Source organism: Cheilinus undulatus, linkage group 10 (assembly GCF_018320785.1).
Source record: "Cheilinus undulatus linkage group 10, ASM1832078v1, whole genome shotgun sequence".
NCBI classification, from domain to species: Eukaryota; Metazoa; Chordata; class Actinopteri; order Labriformes; family Labridae; genus Cheilinus; species Cheilinus undulatus.
Window position 1 is genome coordinate 37,721,881 of NC_054874.1, and position 21,117 is coordinate 37,742,997.

Consider the following 21,117-nt stretch of genomic DNA (forward strand, 5'->3'; position numbering starts at 1 on the left):
TAGAGACATTAACTATTCGGACTGAAAGCTTTTTTTTTTTGTTTTAAACAGGATGTAAACAGGATTATTTGGGCTTTGAGAAAATATTGCTGTTTAAACACTGACTGTTATGCAACTTCCTGTCCTTCTGTAGCCAGCTAGCCTCAGCTGGACACTCTTGGCACCCCACAGAGTCAGCAGGGCCCATGAAAAAACCCATGGGCCCCCCCGGTTGTGATTTAATGATGATATCATAGTGTGTGTGTTGCATCGGTGTTAGCATCCTGGCTAAGTTAGCTCATTTTGAACCTGAAAAATGTGTGGAACTATTACTGGGTTCTCGTGTTGGAATTATTTGCTTCTTTTAACCTCTTGTCAAAACTTTTCTGTTTTTTTTTTTTTTTTTGTAATTTCTTGTTGCGATCTCTAACTCTGTTGGGCTGTTTTCCCCGTTTTAACACTTCTAACCGATTTTTGCCCCTTAGATAAATTTTGGCCAGTCTTTGATTTTTTTATATATTTTTGCATTTTTTTAATCAATTTTTGCTGTTTTTCAGCTTTCACTGTGAGTCTTTGACCATTTTACACCCATTTTTCAGTCTTTTTTCTTTTTTTTTTTTTTTTTTGCCATTTCTAATCCATTTTGGTTGTTTTCACCCTCTAACCACTTTTAACCCATTTTTTTTGTTTTTTTTTTGCCCTTTGTTGCCACTTTCTGCCCTTTTGTCCATTATTTTGCCACTCTACACCCATTTTGCCACTTCATTTATGCATTCATACCCCCACATTTGCTGCTTTCACCCATTTGAGTTTCTTTGCGATCTTTTTTTCCTCTTCTTTTTGACACTCTTTTTTTTACCATTTTTTCTGCTTTTTGGCCATTTTGGCCACCTCTTTTTGCCCACATCTTTGCCTTTTTCTCCCATTATGTAAGTATTTCCCATTAAAGTTGTCTGTTTTTTTAAGTTTTATTTTCTGGCATCCTGACATTTGTTCACAGCATGGCCTTACTTTGAAGTCTGACATTACTTTCCGAATGGCTTAGTTGTGTGTGCCCATCCACATCATTAACTTTACCAAAAAAAAGGTAATTTTGTTCTAAGAAAGGCATTAACTCTAATAAAAATATATTTGTACTGCAGCATAAAAGAATAAAATTTATGTTTTCTTGCTTTGATAAGAGTGGTTTTTATTCAGGTTAAAAATAAAATATTGTTAACACAGTTAACTTGGGTGGGCCCCAGACAGCTCTCCCCTTTATCCCCCCCTTATGGGCAGCCTTGCCTGGAACTGCAGTTTTTTTCTCCTATTCCACATTGACTTCATTTTCTCAATAACCTGGTGTTTGCAATTTGATTAAACCTACCTTTAGTTGTTAGATAATGAGAAATCAGTTCAACTTTTATGGAAACAGGGGTTAAAAATCACTGTTTTAATCCTATTTAATGTGCGCAACCGTTTCAGTACCTCTCCTCATGACGTTTCCTTTCCCGCTAAATTTTCATTCAGTCGTTTACTGTCAACAAAAGAAGACAACATGTTGCGGGCTGGAACTACAAATGAACCACCAAACACCGTCCTCCATAACAAACGTCACTCTATCCTCATCTCTGGCCGTCAATAAGTGTTTTTCCCTTCTCCTCTCCTCCCTCCTTTTCCATGCTCTCTCCTACTCCTTCGCAGGCCACAAGTGTTTGATTCGCTGTCTGGCCATGCATATTAATGAGAGAGAGACAGCGGGCTGCTTTTAAAAAGAGCTGCTGCCAGCCTGTCCGCGGAAAAGCAGCCAGAAAGACGGAGAGGGAGAGAAGCAGAGAGCCCTAAACGAGTGATTGGAGATTCATCCGAGCGCTCAGGACGCACAGACGGAGTTGCACAATCAGCGCTCCAAAGGGACTCCAAACACAGGGAAACCTCAGCGCTCCCTCACTACTGTCATCTGCAAGTGGATCTAACTTACACTTTCGAAAGATTTTCTTTTTTTTGTCAGTTTCTTGTTTTTGTATGCAGAGGCTGTTTGGAGAGCTTACATTTTGAGGACAAACGTCTTTTTACCTGTGAAGACATGCATCGGTGCACAGCGGTGCTACTTTTGTTTGTGGTGGCCTTATACTTCCAAAATGCAGAAGGTAAAATCAAAGTTTTGATAGCATTGAAAACTAAACGTGTGTTGTTAAATGATATTGGGAATGATTTCTAACTCGTTACCTTCATGTAGACTTATAATATGGTGTCCAAAAACACGTTCAACATTTTTTTCTATTCCGTTACATAACATGTGCATGAGAGGAGACCAAAACAACAAAATCTTTAAAGCAGAGAATTAACTTTAATACATTTCATAATGAAATAACAGGAAATCTCATGGAGAAACCTCAAAGTATTAACTCTTTAGTGTTGATGAAGTTGTGCTTAGGGCAGGGAAGATTTATTTGTATATCACATTTCAGCAAGAAGAAGAAGAAGGCAATTTAAAGTGGTTCACACCAGGCGTCAGAACACAACAATGGCACAAAACAGAGGAAGTTTTTCAAAATATGAACAGGTGCATGCCTTTAGTAAGATTTTATAAAGTGGTTTGTGTTACAGCCTTATAAATACCCCATGGAAGCATTGGTATATATGGATATCAACCTCTGAGTCCACACTTTCATTGGCCCTTGTTCGTGCTGAGAGCTGGCACCAGTGTGTGGATAATGACAGATTTAGTGGCCTGTGGCAGTGTGGACAGATACCTGGTGATGGATGAAGTAAACCTTGGACTCTCCGGGTCATCACCTCCCATCACAAATATAAACAACCCAGCAAAAAGTCATTTTCTGTCTGTGCAGCTGCACTGAGCTGCAAGAAGTAGAACATTAGAACTCAGAAGGTTCTTGTATGAAAGATTATTTAAGGTGTGCATGCATCTTCAGCCCATCAAAACATAAATTTGTCACACATGCTAAGAGTGCAGGAAATGTGTGTAATGGCATAAAAGTGCATGCACTGGAAAACAAAGTCACGGCAGATTTGGAAATGGAGCCAGTTTTCAAACTCATTTGAAGTTATCACTGCCTGTGATTAAAAAAATCTCTCTTCACTCATCCTAGAGAATAATTTATTACAGGTTATTTTTAGTATGTTTATATGTGATGTAACTGAAACCTTGTTTTTAAAGCATGTGATGTCTCAGCAGTCAGACACCAGACTTAAATTCTGGCACTGGTAATCCGCTCGTGTCAGTGTGTGCTCTAAAGATAAACACAGAGGCTGATTTGGAGCCAATTTGCTGTCAGATCATGAAGTATTAACATTTCTATCACTTCAATCTCTGCATGCATTTTCTCCCTGGAGGTGAATTTTCTCCCTGGAGGTGAATTCAGATGAAAACTTGAATAATCTGACCCACAGTTCAGTTTCCACAGCATACATTTCCATTGCTTTTTAACCGCCAGCCTAAGAAGATGAGAATGTTTCTGTGTGATGAGTAAAGTCACTCTGATTTGTGTGTGTTTGAACAGCCTACAAGTGCAGGTGCACCAGAAAAGGACCAAAGATCAGATATATGGATGTACAGAAGCTGGAGATCAAACCCAAACACCCGTACTGCCAAGAGAAGATGATCTTGTGAGTCTTACCTCTTCTTTAATCTCTTTACTTTTATTTTCTGCCCCTTCTCTGCTTATTTCCAGTACTTGGAGAAGTCATAAAACTACAGTTAGTGATCAGCTTGACACAGATGTACAAAAGTCTAAATGGCATGACCAATATACTATAAAGATGATTATCAGCTCTACTGTCACCATCAAAACATCCTGTCATGTTTACTCAAAGCACCAAGAAGTATTTACAGAATGATAATATACAAGGCTGGGAATTGCACATTACATTTCATTATTTTATGTTACGCTACGTGAGGTTACATTTCTTTACATTACATTACTTTATGTCAGGTCACATGATGTCAGATCATGTTAAATTAGAAGCATACAGTAAAAACTTCTTTTGCAATCTGATCATGTTAGTCTCATTCTTTGAGGATTCATATGTAGGAAGATGGTGAGCCCAACTGAGCTTTTTGGTTGGGTATTAAAGTCCCTGTAAAGTGATTTTTAAAAAGTCTTTATTTTAGGTTTTTTGCATGACAGGCCACTGTGTTATGAGCCACCAGGACAATTATTAGCCATGAAAAACATCGCGAAGTTTATTAAATTAAACTTCAAATTCATATCTGCTCAATAAAATCTGCTCTAGGATGATGTGGGCGTGTCAGTTGAATGAGCTGAAGCCAAGCCCACTCACAAGAAATACGATCCTCTCAGGTTTTAAAAAATACTTCTGATCAGAGTGCAGCTGCCTGGTTCTGTGCCAAAAAAACACGAGACAAGAAGTTGGGGATTCAATTTACTGTTTTCTGGCACAAATCTCTCTGTTATGATAAGTTTACCCACCTGTAGGCCACTGTGGCTGATAGATTTGGGAAATTTACCTCTCAGTGAACAAAAACACAGTATTTAGCTGCCTGTTAACTTTCGGTGCAGACAATTGACATCAGCTAACAACAGACTGACTACTCGGTGCTTTTATATCATCATGGCTTTAGGGAGGCAGGATAGTTCCCCATCAAGACTGGTGATGTCATGGGCTCCTATATTTGCCCTGCTCAAATAAAACCAAGCCAGGAAAGAGGTGGTCAACTTTGTAATGGTCTATATAACAATACTGTCACATATAGTGTTTTCACATGTTAACAGCAACTTTCTTCCAACATATCTAGTGTGTTTGGACACAAAGTTTGGATTTCACTATTCAGGGGCTTTAAACAACCGTCCATGTTTACATTTCAGGAACGTTTAAAACAATTTCAGTCCCCCATACAACCTGTTGGTGGGTGAATTGTTGAGTATTTAAAGATCTTTTGGAGTATTTTGTAAGTGAGAAGTGCTTAAATGATACAACTTATCCACAGGGATGCCTCAAGGTTCAGTGTTCAGTCCTGTACTTTTCTGAATATATTCCAGCTTCCTTGGTGCAATCACTGATTCCAACTGTTTCTCATATCATTGCTATGCTGATGATACCCAGCTCTTTATGTCATTCCGTTAGATCATTGGTTTTCAATTTGGGGACCACCAAAGGGGGCACCAAATATCTTAGGGGGAGGCAGGGGGGATATGAGACTTTTTCAGCCCTTATTAAATAGTTTATAATGGTTTTTGGTAAGAAAATCATGTGTGAAGGGATAGTGTTTTATCAATGAGATAGTTAAAATCGTGGATTTTTGACAGCAATGTTTTACGTTTTATTTATTCATGAGGGTCCAAATACTGGGGGCTCCAAGAAAAAAAGGTTGGGAGCATTTGCACTAGATGACATAAAAGTCCTGGCATGGATTTTATCATGCCTTGCTGATAGATGGGACAACACCTTCAACTCAGTTTACACAGCCCACATTAAAGGCTGAGGAAGAGATTTGCTAGTTGGAAAGAACTTTCTAGAACTTTTAAGAGTTTATTCATTTTATTAAGTTATTAAGAACCTGTTGTACATATACACAAGGAAATATAGTTTTTGTGCACTGTATGCATCATATGCGTCTGTGAAAAAGTTATACAAGAAAGGGAGTGGTTCATCCCGAAATTAGTGTCAAAGCTTGAAAATAGAGTAATCCCTTGTTTTATCTCTAGGTCTGTTTAATTCTTTCTCTCACTGCTATCTGGATTTTGCCTTATAGAATCACAACTCAAGAAGACAGGATTATATTAAGTCCATTTTGAGCTATCAGGGAATGCAGCACAAAGTTCTGTGATGTTAACTGGGGCCTCTCACTCTAGAGGGGCTCAAACACACTCTAAAGTTGCCTGTGGTGCTCAGATATTTAACACAACTTAAATAAATAAACTGACTTTCTATAGACAGCATGTAGAGTATTTTTATTGTAGACTCACATTAAGTCAGGAATGTACGCTGGGGTTTCAGGGTGTGATCATTGGAAGTTTCATGTCAAGAGGGGACAACAGATGGGGCTGTTATGTCAGCCTCCTAGGAGTCAGTGTGCTGTTCAAACTCTGCTGCCACCTGCTGGTAGTTTATAGTTTAATATGAGACATGAAAGCAGCTGACGTGAGAGCTTGGATACTGAAAATAGGCATCAATGTATTTGCCTGGTCACATTTGTTCCTTTAAAAGAGAAAAATATTTTTTTAATCCTTTTCTTTATTATGATTATTATTTAGAATTATCTTTATTCATTTAAATAGTTTTCATCACAATATCTGGCTTACAATCTGTAGACCAGCTGATATTATAATAATAGAACATTTTGTAACATTACGTGTAGGTTTGTTTACACTATTAAAGAATGATATCAGTGTTACATTAACAGTCATATGTTTATACCCCAAGACATGGAAAGACACAAAAAGATGACCAATAGAATAAGAAGACTATAAAATAGACACAAGATACTTGTGCCCTTATAAAAGGATGAGCATTCAGTGAAGAGACCCCTAAACCCAACTATGCCTTTTTCCCCTTACCTCCAATGATGGGTAGCAAGAACCCCAGGTTGTCAAATAGGAACCTCTCCTTACTAATGATTTGCTCAAGTTGTTGCAGAACACCTCCGGTGCCTCAGAGCTACCCCCTCTGTGCTAGCTCTCACATTTTCTAGCACATGGTGCCTACAGCCCAAACAACACCACTACTTTCAGCAGATCCAGACTCTGTACATGCACAATCCACGTAATGACAAAGCCTTAAATAACTACCCCATCAAGAGGGCCATATAGGCCCTAGTAAACAAAACACAGCTATTTCTGGTGCCAGCATTACACTTGGAAAAAGAACAGCAAAGAGAAGACAACAGAAAATAGGAAACAAAGAGAAAAGTTTAGAAGAGAGCTTGGAAAGAGGATGGGAGAAGCAGAGAAAGGGTGGGGTGCCCTGACCGAGAATAGCACTGACCCCCAGTGCAAGACTGGCCCAGATTGTGCTGTTGACATGCAAGCTCATATTTGGTTTATTTATCTTATACAAATCATGTCCTTCATATCCCATTCCCACCTTCTACAAACATCTCCACGCACACATACTTTATAAGTCTACGTCCTGTGTTCTCTGCTGACTCCCCTCTCTCCTCTACCAGCCATGTCGCAGCTTGTTTCATAGATTTCACGATGCTTCATCAATATGCCTCCATATACGTCATCTAAGTATTGAGAAGGGAAAATTTACCCCAAAAAACTCCCTATTGTCAAGATTTCTACCAAATAATGTCACTTAAATAAAAAAAATGTGTATTGTAAAATAAGTGACTGCATAAACATTCAACCCCTTCAAGTCAGTTTTTAGTAGATGCACTTCTGGCTGCAGTAACAGCACTGAGTCTGTGTGGATAGGTCTCAATCAGGCTTGCACATCCAGAAACATCAGTATTACTCCATTCTTCTTTGCAAAACTGCTCAAACTCCATCAGGTTGGATGGGGATCAGGTGTGAACAGCCCTTTCCAAGTCCAGTCACAAATTTTGTATTTGATTGAGGTCTGGGCTTTGACTTGGTCTCTAGAGAACATTCACCTTGTTCTCTAGAAAAATAAAACTTCTCTTAACCTATAGTTCTCTTGCAGACTGAATAAGATTGTCCTCCGGGATTTTCCTGTATTTTTCCACATTCATTTTACCCCCTACCTTTACAAGCCTTCCAGGGGGTGGCTGCAGGGAAGCAGCCCCACAGTATGATGCTGCCACCACCGTGCTCCACAGTGGGGATGGTGTCTTTATGGTGATGTGCAGTGTTTGGTGTTTGCCAAACATGGTGCCTTGTCTGATGGCCAAAAAACACCATTTTGGTCTCATCCGACCAAAACGTTTTTTCCCCTTGACCGTGGAGTCTCCTACATGCCTTTTACCAAACTTCAATCAGAGTTTTCTTCAACAGTGGCTTTCTCTTTTCCACTCTCACATAAAGCTTTGACCGGTCTCCCATCTCAGGTGCTGAAGCTTGTAACTCCCTCTGAGTAGTCATAGGTGTCTTGGTGTCCCCCTCACCCAGTTTGTGAGGATGGCCTGATCTAGGCAGGTTTACACATGTGCCATATTCCTTCCATTTCTTAATGATGGATTTAACTGAACTCTGGGGCATATTCAGTGCCTTCAAAAAAAATTGTGTCCATCACCTGACTTATACTTTTCAATAATCTTTTCTTTAAGTTGCTTGGAGTGTTCTTTTGCCTTCATGGTGTAATGGTAGCCAGGAATACTGATTAACCAGTGGCCGGACCTTCCAGACACAGGTGTCTTTATACTACAATCACTTGAGACACATTCACTGCACACCGGTGATGCCCATTTCACTAATTGTAAGACATTAAAGAGTTTTTTTGGTCAGAAAATTCAAATTATATTGACTATGAGTGATTTATAAACTCAGTAAATGCATCAAACATCCGAGGGGATGAAGACTTTTTATAGGCACTGTATCCTTTCTTGAATTTCATTCCACACACTTTAAAACAAGACCAAAACGAGTGCATAAGAGGATTAGGAGATCTACATCTCACATACTGATCAGAGGTATTTGGATAAAAATCATACATTTAATCTCTTGAAAACAGTGGTGGCTGTTGCACGATTCTCCTGAGGGGGTCACAGTTACTCACACATGGACCATCTAAGTTTTTAGCTTAATGCTAATATGTGATGGAAAATGTGCAGTAATTCAACCGAGGGAAAAAAAATACTCAATATTCTTGACAAATACCACATACACTTGCTCACTTACAAGCTTCTATTTCTGTAACTCTGTGGAAAGGAACTTTAAAAAAACTGCTGACCTATCATACTAGACTGTTCGGCTGCTCTGACTCATCTTTACAGAAAGTTTTTACTCTGATCCTGTGGCACTGTCTTTCTCTTTATGTCTTAACTCATGGGACTGACTTTCTCCTGCTCACTTTTGATTTTAAGGTGTCTAATGTATCCGGGAGCACAGAAACACGATCAATCAGTAACTTCAGAAATGTAGAACATTTTTAATGTTCATTTTTGCTGCAGATTCTACATTTTACTTAACATGATATTCATCCTTGCTCTTTTATACTTTTAGACATTTATATATTTTTTGAACTAATTTTTATCTATGTACAGCGTTGGTCGACCAATGTGCAAAGGAAATGAACATCCAAACACACCGTGTGACCACTCAGAAACACTTTGTTTACATCAACAGGTCTGTCTGGTGCATGTGTTTGTGTTGCCTGCAGACAGCTGTTATTTAAGCCAGCTCTATTAGCATGAGATGGGGGCCACCAGCCGCTGGTGCCCAGTGAAAAATGAGTCTCAGCGGGCTCCGGAAAGCCACAGAAAGAAAAGAGAGTAGAGAAATGAGCGAGAGAGTCCCCCCCCCCGGCCTTTGTTGTGACCGTTTGGCTAACGTCGCTCAGTTTGGCATTCAGAGCGACCACTACAGAGTACAAATACAAGCCTCATAGTGTTCCTGTTTACTACTTATTTCTTTCTCTTATTATCATCCCTCAGCCCATCATTGTCATCCTCACCCATCATTTGTATCACTCATGCTATTCTTACTGGTAGCCCTTGGGCTTTTGTATCAGTTCATTGCTAATCTAAATCATTCGCTATCTTAGTCTTGGTAAGATTATGTGGTACTTTCTGAAGCAGGGTATTTTAAAATGATATATTATTTTCATGGTTGATTAAGTGCTGATGTGTCTACCAAAGTAGATCTTTTTTATAGGAGATAAATAAATGTATCAAAAATTGCAATAAAACTTGGAGCTCATTGCTCCAGTTTCAATTATTTTAATTTTCTTCAAAAAGTCAGTGCTAATGGTCACCTTTTACATACTTCAGTGAATTTGACACATTTTAAACCAGTAAAAAGAGTCATAAATACTGTGTTTATGGCCTGACAGGAGCTATAGGAAAGGTCAAATAATGACATGCACACCCTTAAATGGGTACTGGATCCATTAATCCCATTCAGGGTTGCATGGGGGCTGGAGCCTATCCCAGCTGCCATTGGGTGAGAGGCAGGGTACACTGTGGTCTGGTCGCCAGTCATTCACGGGGCTGACATATAGAGACAAACAACCAGGCAAACTCACACTCACACCTACAGCCAATTTAAAGTCATCAATTAACCTAACGAGCATGTCTTTGATGGTGGGAGGAAGCCAGACTACCCAGAGAAAACCAACGAAATGCATGTGGAGAACATGCAAACTCCACACAGAAAGGCCTGCTGTGAGCCAACAGTGTTAACCCTTGTGCTTCCATGCAGACCTAGTATCATACTGAAGTTTAAAATTCCAATAGTGATAGCTTAAAACCCTTACTAAAAGAAATTACCAAGTCTAATGAAAGATGGATGTCACTTCCTGTATCCATCATCAGCAGAATTCATATTTTAAAGATGAATGTGGTTACGAAATGTCTTTTTTTCATTTGCTACCTCTGCCACCACCTCCAGATTCATTCTCAAAAATAGAAGCAGTGTTTTAAAAATGTGTATGGAACAACAGAATGGCACAACTTTATCTATTTTTAATGTATTTGCCATTTAAGTGAGAGTTTTAAATGTCCAGACTTGATGTGGTACTACTGGGCTGCACAGCTGAGATCTAGTTTTGTAACAAATGATCTTCCTCACTGGACTAAAATGGAAACACGGAGTGTTTAAGTACCACTTCCCATGCACATATAGCAGTGTTAATTTCGTCGACAAAAACAATAATTGTTCATCGGCAGCCTTTTTTTTTCCATGACAAAAACTAGACTAAGACTAACAAAAATAAATCTGTGATGACTAAAACTGACTAAAACTAAGTTTAGTTTTTGTCAAGATGACTAAAACTAGACTAAAATGTTTTGAGTTTTCATTGACTAAAACTAAAAAGGATAGAAATGACTAAAATGTGACTAAAACTAAAATGCATTTCATCTAAAGACTAAAACTAAGACTAAAATAAAAAAATAGATGCCAAAATGAACACTGACATACAATACCTATAAAAAGTATTAACCTCCTTGGATGTGGATGAATCAATCATGGTCATGTAATTTGGCTAATGTGACAAAAAATATCAAAATAAATTCTTTAATGTCAAAATGAAAACAGATTTCTACAAAATAATGTGAAATAAATAATGAAAATATGTAATGTAAAATTAAAGAACCTTAATCACTGTCACATTACAGCCCAACATGAGGTAGTCAACAGAGGTGGAAAAAGTACATGAGTGTTATACTCAAGTAAAAGTTCAGTTGCTCTGGTGACATTTAACTTTTGTAAAAGTTCTGGTCTATAAATCTACTCATGTAAAAGTATAAAGTATTTCATTTAAAGTTTACTTTAAGTTTAACTGAGCTCTTGGTTGATACTGAGCAGCTTTACAGTGAAATAGAATTTTTCCTCATTTTCAACAAGAACAAGAGGATAGAGCTCCAATCAGGTTGTTCAGGTTCAGTCACGCCTCTATAATAAAAAAAGTACACCGTTAATTAAACTCATATCGAGTTAAATTTAACACTTTAAAGGAGTCTTTATTTGTTCACACTACATATAGTTAAATTACACTTTTGAAAGTGTTAAATATTTAACAATATAACTGCTGCTGTAACTCTTGAGAATCTGTGGCAAGGTGGGTCTCCTCTGGCAGAAACAAAGCAGAGAGTCAGCTTCATAGCAAGGCAATGTGTACTGATAAAGAAGATGCTCTATGTGTCCTATAGGAGCGCCTTTAGTCACAGGAGGGAACATTTACTCAGTGGATAACTTTCCCCATTGTTGCAAATGTGTCTTGCATCAAAAACAACAACCATCCACCAGAAACATAACCGGAAGAACTCCAGCAGGAATCACTGTACAAGAAGACACATCCAAACACATCTAAACACATATAAAACGCATCTGAACACTCTACTCAAGGGCATGAAGAGGAACTCCTCCCACACATCCCCCCAGATTTAAAATCGCAGTGGGCTGAGCTTAGAGAGATTGATTCTAACACTGGGGGATCAAATAACAAATAACTATAACTCTGAAGACCATTTCACTCAGAATAGAGTAAAAATTACTCTCTGTGAGTTAAAATCAACTCTGACATGTTTAAATTCTGATATGTCGGCCCTCCAAACTGCTGTTTTGGGATGTGATGTGGAATCATTCTCTCTCTTTGTGCTACTGTGTAGTCACAGAGGTAGAAGAGTACAAGAGTACTGACTGTACTTTTATTTGTACTTAAATAAAAGTAAAGTCCCTCTAGTTAAACTTTCTTAGGTAGACATAAAGGTGCTGATTCCAAAATTTTATCAAATAAATACAAGTACCCAAAAAACTGCTCAACTACAGTAATTTCAGTAAATCAGATTTGTTACTTTGCCCCCCTGATGATCAGTTCTTTAAACCAGGAAGGGCATATGCCACATTTAGAATCTAAAGAATCTAAAGGTCTTAAATGCTACATATTTTACCTTGGTTTTTTTTTTTTTTTTTTTTTTTGTAAAATTTATTTTTGGGCCTTTTTGTGCCTTTATTAGATAGAGGAAGACAGTGGATAAACTCGTAAACATGGAAGAGAGCAGGGAGAGACATGCGGTAAATGGTGCTACAGGCTGGACTCGAACCCGGGCTGCCCACGTACATGATGCGCGCGCCTTAACCACTCAACCAATCAAACCTGGGGGCGATGCTAACTCCCCACATGACATCATGAGGGGAAAATCTTAGGACGGCTTGTTTCAGCACACAATTTCTGAAAGGTGGACAAAGAGAGGGGGGAGTGGATTTTTCTGATTCTTGGGGGATTGTGGACGGGCCAGGAGCACATATTTTTGATAGAAAAAGTGCAGAATATGTGATCTTTAAAATGATCAAAGACATTTATCTTACAAACTCAGACTCAGTGATGTCCTTTGGGGATATTGTGCTGGTGTTCACACTAGGTCTATTTATCCATCTAAAATGGTTGTGCAGACTTATTTGACATCAGCTGATCTACACAGAAACAAAAACACACCAGATGTGTGCATAAAATTTACGAAAAGTACAGAAACTTTATTTCATTTATTTCATTATATGGCGTTGTAGGACATTTAAATGTTTGGGAGGAGGTTTATGATGGTGCAGATCTTTTCAAAAACAATCATTCTTGATCCTAAAATTTTAATTGTCGGGATTATAATTGAAGAAACATATGGATTGCAAAATAGAACACGCATTTATTGATCTTAGCTTGTGCCAAAAACTGCTTTGTTGTGGAAAAACTACAAAAAGAGAAGCCTCATTTGATTTATCTGTATATACTTATTTTGTTGTGTGTTTTTCAGTGTCTTGTGTCTGGTTATGTATGCAAATGTAAAAGTGTAAGTTATAGTTCTGCAACACTGAAGGAATGCTGTTTTACATTTGGAAGTCACGTCCTATTTTTTTAATTTTCGACCATAGGATGTATATTATCAAAAAATTCAGTAAGATCTTGAAAGTATTTTAAAAATGCAGATTATAAGCGGAAACAATTTAATTTATGAGCCCGTATTCAGAAGCATTTTCAAAACATTGCTTGGAATTATGAAGCACATTACAGCCACTTTTTCTTTTTTCAGTTTAATTCATATGATAATTATATTGTCTTTTATATGAATCTGTACGAAAGTAACTTGTAATTTTCCAAGTGAACGAAAACCTCAAATGCTTCATCGTAAATGTTCCAGGGTAAATGTTTGAGGCAGCAGGAAATTAGAAGGACTCTCTTTCTTTCTGCCTTTTCGGTCTTGCTGCTACATTCTTCTTTTTTATACCCCTCACAGCCTTTTCTTTCCTTCCTTTGCCTGCGCTTATGTAACATTTTGCTTACAATATTAGCCTTTAGAGCCAGTGGCTGCACCAAGGCAGCCCAGGTGAATCACAATGAGGAGGAACTAATGTCCAAATTAAAACATTAACTAGGTTAAATTTGACTTCAGCTGAGCAGCCATGGATAATAACTCAGGGTGTGTTATTTCAGCCATACAGAGGCCAATTGCATGCATACAAAAGGCACTTTCATGATTCCTGCTATCACATTCAAAGCTCAGTTCTTCACTAACAAAGCCGTTACAGCTGTCCAAACAAAATGAGGAATGAATGAGCAGGAAAATAGATGCAAAACTCTCCATTCTGAACTTTATTAACACTGAAAGAGGAGATTTTTTTATTGAGAGTCGAGTCTTTTCTCTTCCAGTCAACTCATTTAACATTCATGGTTTGGTGAGTCTTTGAGCGTGTCAGTGACTGGAGAGGCCCCATGGCACTGTGGGAGTTTTTTCCCACATTTCTCTTGTTTGGCCTGAATATGCCACATGCAGGCAGACTGTCTCCACTGCGGCCTTACGCCGAGGGTAACAGACAGACCGATTGATTCAAGAGCTCACATGTCACATATTTAAATGGCAGCTCCATATTATTATTTCTTTGCCAAGTCACTTTCTGAAGCATGCTGGTCTTTTGTGGAAAAAAGGGGGCATTTAACTGTGGAAATGTTTTTCCACTCCATAACAATGGCAGCTATGAAGTGGGGCAAAAATGAACCATTTCTATCGAAATGACTCCGGCTGGTATTTAGACCTCAAATTGGTGTTTCTCAGACCCTTTTAAAAAGGGGTTTCAACTTTATTTTGCCCTATAAAGTTAGTTTTACTCATCAAAACATTAAAAAACCAGAACAGACGCACTCAGGAAGAAAAGCGATTTGAAAAAATCCTTTAAATTTTTACATGGTAAAATTGTGTTACACCTGTCATATAGTCTGCTGTCTTTTAATTTTTTTTAAATCACTTAAGATCTGAAACTTATCATGTGAAGTAAACCTTAGCAGCTCTAAAACTGGTTTAGTAGTCAGCTGACATAAATAAACAACTTCTTGTCAAACATTAAAACCTTGATATGGCTTTAGAGTTTATATTGCTATTTGAAGTCTTAAACTTGTATGTCTATTTCTGTGTTTCCTGTCAGCGTGACGATGGAGAACGTGGCTCGATTCAAAGGTCAGGAGTACTGTCTTCATCCCAAACTTCAGAGCACCAAGAATCTGGTCAAATGGTTCCGTATCTGGAAGGACAAGCACAGGTAACAGTCCAGGCACATTGAGCTTACCTATAATAAAATGTGATTCATAAAATTGCTCTTGCTCTTATCCCTGCACATACATTCATATATTATGGCATGCATGAACATATGGCGTGCATGCCATTGTGTCAGCACTCTCCACAGTGCATTCAGGAAGTATTCAGGCCTCCAACATATTTTTTTATTTTGTAATGTTGCAGCCTGATGCAACAGCCAAAGAAAATCGTTTTCATTCTCATTAATCTACGCTCTTAACCCCATCATTACAAAGTAAAAACAGAATTTTAGAAATGTTTGTAAGTTTAATATAAATAAAAATTAAATATCAAATCTAAGTATTCAGACCCTTTGAAAAAAATGCTTGGAATCCAGCTCAGGTTCCTCCTATTTCTCCCAGTCTTTGCTGAAATATTTCTACATCTTGTTTGGAGTCCACCTGTAGACTCAATGAAAGCACTTATTGTTGCTAGGTTACAAAAGTTGTCTTGTGGCACTATTTTGCCTTGGCAGTGACCACTGGGTCTGTTTTAGTGTTTTTATTCAAGGAAATTTAAAATAGAAAACACTAAACAAATGAATCATCTTCTGGCATTTGTAGGAATTTAAAATTAGAAAAAAATCACCCTGGAAAAGCAAGCCTGGGTATTTAAGATAAACCATAAAAAGAAAAATAACAGTCTCTTCAAGGTGGGAGTACTAGGAGCTAAAAACAAGAGTCAATAGCAAGAACAAAATGAGCTGTTTGGCAGTGGCAGAGAAGTTTTGGCAGAGAAATTAGTGCATGTATTTATTACAAGCAGATTAGACTGCTCACTGGCCTTCCTATCGTCTGTCCAGAGATTACAACTCATTCAAAATGCCACCGCAAGAGTTCTTACAGGAACCAAAAAATTTCAACATATCACTCCAGTCCTCAAACTCTTCACTGGCTCCAGGTTCAAACTAGGATCAATTTTGAGATTTTATTACTTGTTTACAAAGCACTGAATGGCCTGGTGCCTCAGTACATTAAAGATATGCTAATTAGCTATGCACCAGCCAGAACTCTCAGGTCTACAGGCAGCGGTCTCTTGACCACTCCACGTATTAATTCCAAAGCAGGGGAGGCTGCTTTTGACTTCTATGCCCCGAATAAATGAAATGCCCTGCCTGCAGACCTAAGAGCATCTCCAACAGTAAACACTTTTAAAAGCAGGTAGAAAACTTTACTCCTTGCATCAGTTTATGGCTAGATCTCATTGCTTGTTTTTCTGTGTGGGGTTTTGTGTGTGTGTGGGTATGTGTGTGTGTGTGTGGGTGTGTGTGGTTGTGTGTATTGTGTGGGTGTGTGTTTGCGTGCTTCAATCTGTGTGGCTAATGGGTGATGGGTGTGTTGTACTTATTTGACTTTCTGCCTTAATTTCTCTTCTGTACCTTCGATTTTGTTTCTAATTTGCCTGTGATTGTGAAGCACATTGCGTTGCCTCGTGTATGAAATGTGCTATAGAAATAAAGTTTGACTTGACTTGACATTTTTCATGGCCACAACCTGCTCGCTAGCTCTATTGCTCCTCCCACAAATGCATGTTCCTTATAAACAGGCTTTCCAATGGTATAAGATTTATTGCTAAAAAGCATTGTTACAAGAAAGAAATAATCTGCCAAACACAAACTTCTTTACTTTTTTTACGTTTACGTTTATTTTCTTACCTTGTGTATGGATTGGGGGGTGCTTTTTGTATATAAAGTCACTTTGTATAAAAAGTGCTATAAAAATATCATTTGATTTATTGGTAGATTAGACACTCTTAGTGAGCACAGGCCCTCATTAAGAATGATCAGATCTTTGTCAGAGTTGTTATTGGTTGGTTGGTTTGCTCTTCACAGTGTGCCTATTACACACACAACCTGTGTTATTCAGACTCTGACTAGTAAATCATCTCCAATGGTTTCTCTGTAGTGTTCCTTTTTTATAAACTGGCCGTCCAACCTTGCCTCCACTACAGAGGTCAGGGTCAGCCACAAACAAAAGCCCAGTGGAGGAGGACGCAGAGATTTAGCCCTGATAGTGCTGAGTACAAAAGACCATTTCCTCTGGCCTTCTGGCTCATACTTTCTGTCAAAGTGTCAAGGCTTAGGTGAAACAATATGGTGACAGCTAAATATCATTTGTGAAGGTAATAAAATGTTTGAAATGTTGGAGGAATTAACTCTAGTTTATTTTGTGTTTTTTATCCACAGGGTGTATGAGGCCTAATACTTGGATACTCAGCATGCGTGGCTCAAGTGGGACAAAAAGATCCACTGGGACTGTTTTTTGCAAAGTTAAAGGTGTAATCTACAATCAAACTGTGCTTCATCTTCTTCTGCCTGAAATCTGTCAAGCACATCACAGGATATCTTTAGTTTGTAAAATGCTGGTGGGCTCGTTTTAGTCAGCCATCTATCTAGATACAGTCGCTCACTACTTCTATCAATACAACTGTAGTTAAATTTTTCAAATAGAGGACAAGACATCACCATCTGTGATCAGACAGTTTAAGATTGTTTCAGTTTTTTCTTAAAAGAACTCTTATGTTGACTCTTTGAAGCAACAGGCAGACTTTGCTTTGAAAAAAATGCAGTACGGATGTTTCACTTGTTCAGATTTTCAGTTCTCTGTATTCATATTACAGGCAGAATATACATATGTACTATGCCAACATTTCTGATCTGTTTACCTTGGATTAATAAGATGTGTTACAGATGCAAAAATAAGGATAAACAGTTCAACAGTTGCTATCTTTCAGCCAGAGAGAGGAAGTCTACCACCATGTATGTGTTTACCACATTACTATGATACCTGTATGTGTCAAAGAAACTATTCTGCAGCACTCATCTTGTAAAATATGGTCTCAGTAATTGTCAGGGTGTAGTTTCAGTAGATTTTAAAGAATGAAAATAGTTCATTTGTGCCATTTCTACATACACTGCATTTTGTGGATTGACACCCACTTGCCACTTCTTGAGGTACACCTGTTTAACAGCTCATGAGTGAAATTATGTATCTAATCAGCCAATCACATGGCAGCAACGAGTGCATTTAGGTATGTAGACACAGTCAATATGATCTGCTGATGGATCATGAGCATCAGGATGGGGGAAAAGTTGATTTAATTGACTTGAGCGTGCCAGATGGGCTGATGTGAGTATTTTAGAAACTGCTGATCTACTGGTGGTATGCATACACAACCATCTCTGGTAGCAGAGAAACAAACAACAAACACTGTTCAAGCTGACAGAGGCAACAATGACTCAAATAACCACTTGTTATAAGTGAGGTATGCAGAAGAGCATCTGTGAACGCATAATATATCAAACTTTAGAGCAGATGAGCTACAGCTGGAGAAGAACACACTGGGAACCTCTCCTGTCAGCTAAGAACTGAAAACTTAAGCCACAATGGACAGAAGAAGATTGGAACAAAGTTAAATCACCTTTCTTCCCTGTTCTGATGCCTGTCTTGAACCTCAGCACATCGTCTTGACCATGTCTGGGTGCCTTAATCCTTTGGTTGCTGCGATGGCCAATTAGATATTTGTGTTAAAAAGCAGTTGAACAGGTGTACCTAATGATCTGGCCAGTTAGCATATAAAAATACATATAAAGCGAGACCAAGAGGTTTACAGACTGTATATGAGAAGTGAAAGTAGCCATTGTGAGGTCACCTGTCTATTTGTGGCATCAAGTTTGGCACTTCTGCAACAGCTGCTTGGTACTCTGTGATGTGATAGTGGTGTTATTTAGAGAACACTTCAGATTCACAAAGCTGGATCTCTATCACTGAGGGTGAAGTCATTCTCTTTTTGTAGTCTATAATCTCAAAATGGGACCAATATTTACAAAATAAATTATGCTGTATTGAAATAGACTTGGAAAACCCAGAGACAACTTTAACTTCTTTTATACAGTCAACGGGTGAAAAACAACAAATATTATAGATAGATTATATATTTTCACAGGTTGATAGACCATTTAGGCATAAAATTAAATAAGTGTGTATTGAGCAATATCTTAAAAAAACACAAACCCACATTACAACTATTTTGGGGTAAATGTAATTGTGCATTTGTTTCCCTCCCTGGCATTCAGGTGTGTATTTTTTGGGGATTATAACAGCTGTGGATAAACACAAAAAAAGATGTTTGTTGGTATATACTACACTGAAAATATTTATGGTTGTAAAGAGCTATATCACAGTGGGAAATGTGCAGTCATGTGTCTTAGAGAAGACGTAAAGCAACACTCAAGTAGCAAAGAACACAGGAATAAGTTCCATCATACCTTGAGAACATATAAGATAGTAAAATCAATTAATTGTTGGCTGTTATGGAATTTGTTGACAATAACAAAATACACAATATTACCAGGCATAGCCTTGAAATCCTAATCTGACCAGAAAAAAGTTGGGTTTTTTTAGGATTGAGATGGGACTGCTACTTAAACTGTTAGTTCTTGCACATAAAAGGAACTATATATTTTTCTCATTTCAGCCCATTAGAAACATGTAAGGCATTTCATTTGTACCTATTTTGACCATAAATTCATAAACTGCTCCTCTGCAATAATACCCCTTCTTGTGTAGATTTCTAGAACAATGCAGTCAAATGTCTCATGTAGTGTTGTTGATACACTTTTAACAATGACATTTTCTGTTGCCAGCAATGGGATTCACTCAAAGATACGACTACACAGAAGCACAACATACCCTCTATCTTTTGAAGAATGTGCATTACTCTTGTTTTATATCTTATATATAAATATATAAAGAGAAGCATTTTGTAAATGGACCAGTGTAGCCTGTGTGTTAGCCAGGATGAATTCACCTTAAGACTTTATAGTGTCATGTATTTTGAATTACTGCATTCTAGTGGTTTTTGCTATTTAAATCTTGGTTTGATCACAGATATTTGGAGAGTGAGTGTTTGAAAATGCCCAACAAACACACAACGAAACATTCCAGTGAGTGTAAAGAATTAAAAAAAAGCAATAAAGTGTCTATACAGCAGCCCATGTTTGGTTTTTATTCATTGAGTTAACTGTTCTTTATTATTTCAAGATGTATTTTTGGGATTTATACAGTGGCAAGAAGAAAGTATGTGAGCCTTTTGAAATTATCTAGTTTCTGCATGAATTGATCATCAGGTGGGATCTGATGTGCATCTAAGTCACAAGTATAGACAAACACAATGTATTGAGCCTAATACCACACAAATAATAATTATTTGAAGTCTTTATTGAGCACAGCCATTAAACATTCACAATCCTGTTGGAAAAAGTAAGTGAACTTTAGGCTAATGGCTCAAAAAAGAGTTAAAGGGGACATATTTTATCCTTTTTACACAAGTTTATATTGGTTTCAAAGGTCCCAAAAATAGTCCTGTGAAAATTGTTGCTGCAAAAAACACTCAAGTTTATGATTTTTATATGTCTAAAAAAACCCTCTGTCACAGCCCTGCTCAGAACGAGCTGTTTCCTGCATCTGTGGAGCTGTGTGACTCCGCCCCTGACTCCACCCCTCTCAGAAAATTAATTAATTAATTAATTAATGGATATGACTCTCCTGATTCTCCCTTCAGCTGGCAGCTGAGAGGAGGATCAGGAGAAGAGGGTGGAACTTTCTTCCAAGCAGGGAGGGCCAAGCAAACTTTGGGGTGGTGCTAACTTCCCACATGTGTGTGTCATGAGGGGAAATTCTGACAGCTTGTTTCAGCACACATTTTCTGAAAGGTTGAGAAAGAGAGGGGGGAGGGAATGGATTTTTCTTATTCTTGGAGGGGGGGGGCACATATTTTTATTAGAAAAACCTGAAAAAAGTGTATTTTGGATAATGTGTCCCCTTTAAATGGAGACAGCAGTGAGATCACCTGATGTTCAATCAATCAAACCAGATTTGTGCCAAGTGTAGAGCTACTGTGACTCTTCACAAGAAGCATCGGCTAATGTGAACCATGCCTCATAAAAAAGAGATCTCAGACAACCTTTAATCAAGAGCTGTTGAATAGTTTGA

General features: G+C 38.0%; 1 protein-coding gene across 1 annotated transcript; it reads left to right on the forward strand.

Moving 5' to 3' along the window:
* The first annotated feature begins 1,670 nt into the window (after nt 1-1,670).
* Nucleotides 1,671-20,115, forward strand: cxcl14 (chemokine (C-X-C motif) ligand 14). Its single transcript, XM_041797995.1, has 4 exons — nt 1,671-2,108; nt 3,483-3,588; nt 14,976-15,089; nt 17,310-20,115. The coding sequence occupies exons 1-4, from the start codon at nt 2,045-2,047 to the stop codon at nt 17,323-17,325; spliced, it is 300 nt and encodes a 99-aa protein (XP_041653929.1). The 5' UTR covers nt 1,671-2,044; the 3' UTR covers nt 17,326-20,115.
* The last annotated feature ends 1,002 nt before the right edge of the window (nt 20,116-21,117 follow it).

Coding starts and splice junctions, on each gene's coding strand:
- cxcl14 (XM_041797995.1), top strand. CDS start 2,045: ATGCATCGGTGCACAGCGGTGCTACTTTTGTTTGTGGTGGCCTTATAC. Junction 2,109..3,482: donor ATACTTCCAAAATGCAGAAG/GTAAAATCAAAG, acceptor GTGTTTGAACAG/CCTACAAGTGCAGGTGCACC. Junction 3,589..14,975: donor TGCCAAGAGAAGATGATCTT/GTGAGTCTTACC, acceptor GTTTCCTGTCAG/CGTGACGATGGAGAACGTGG.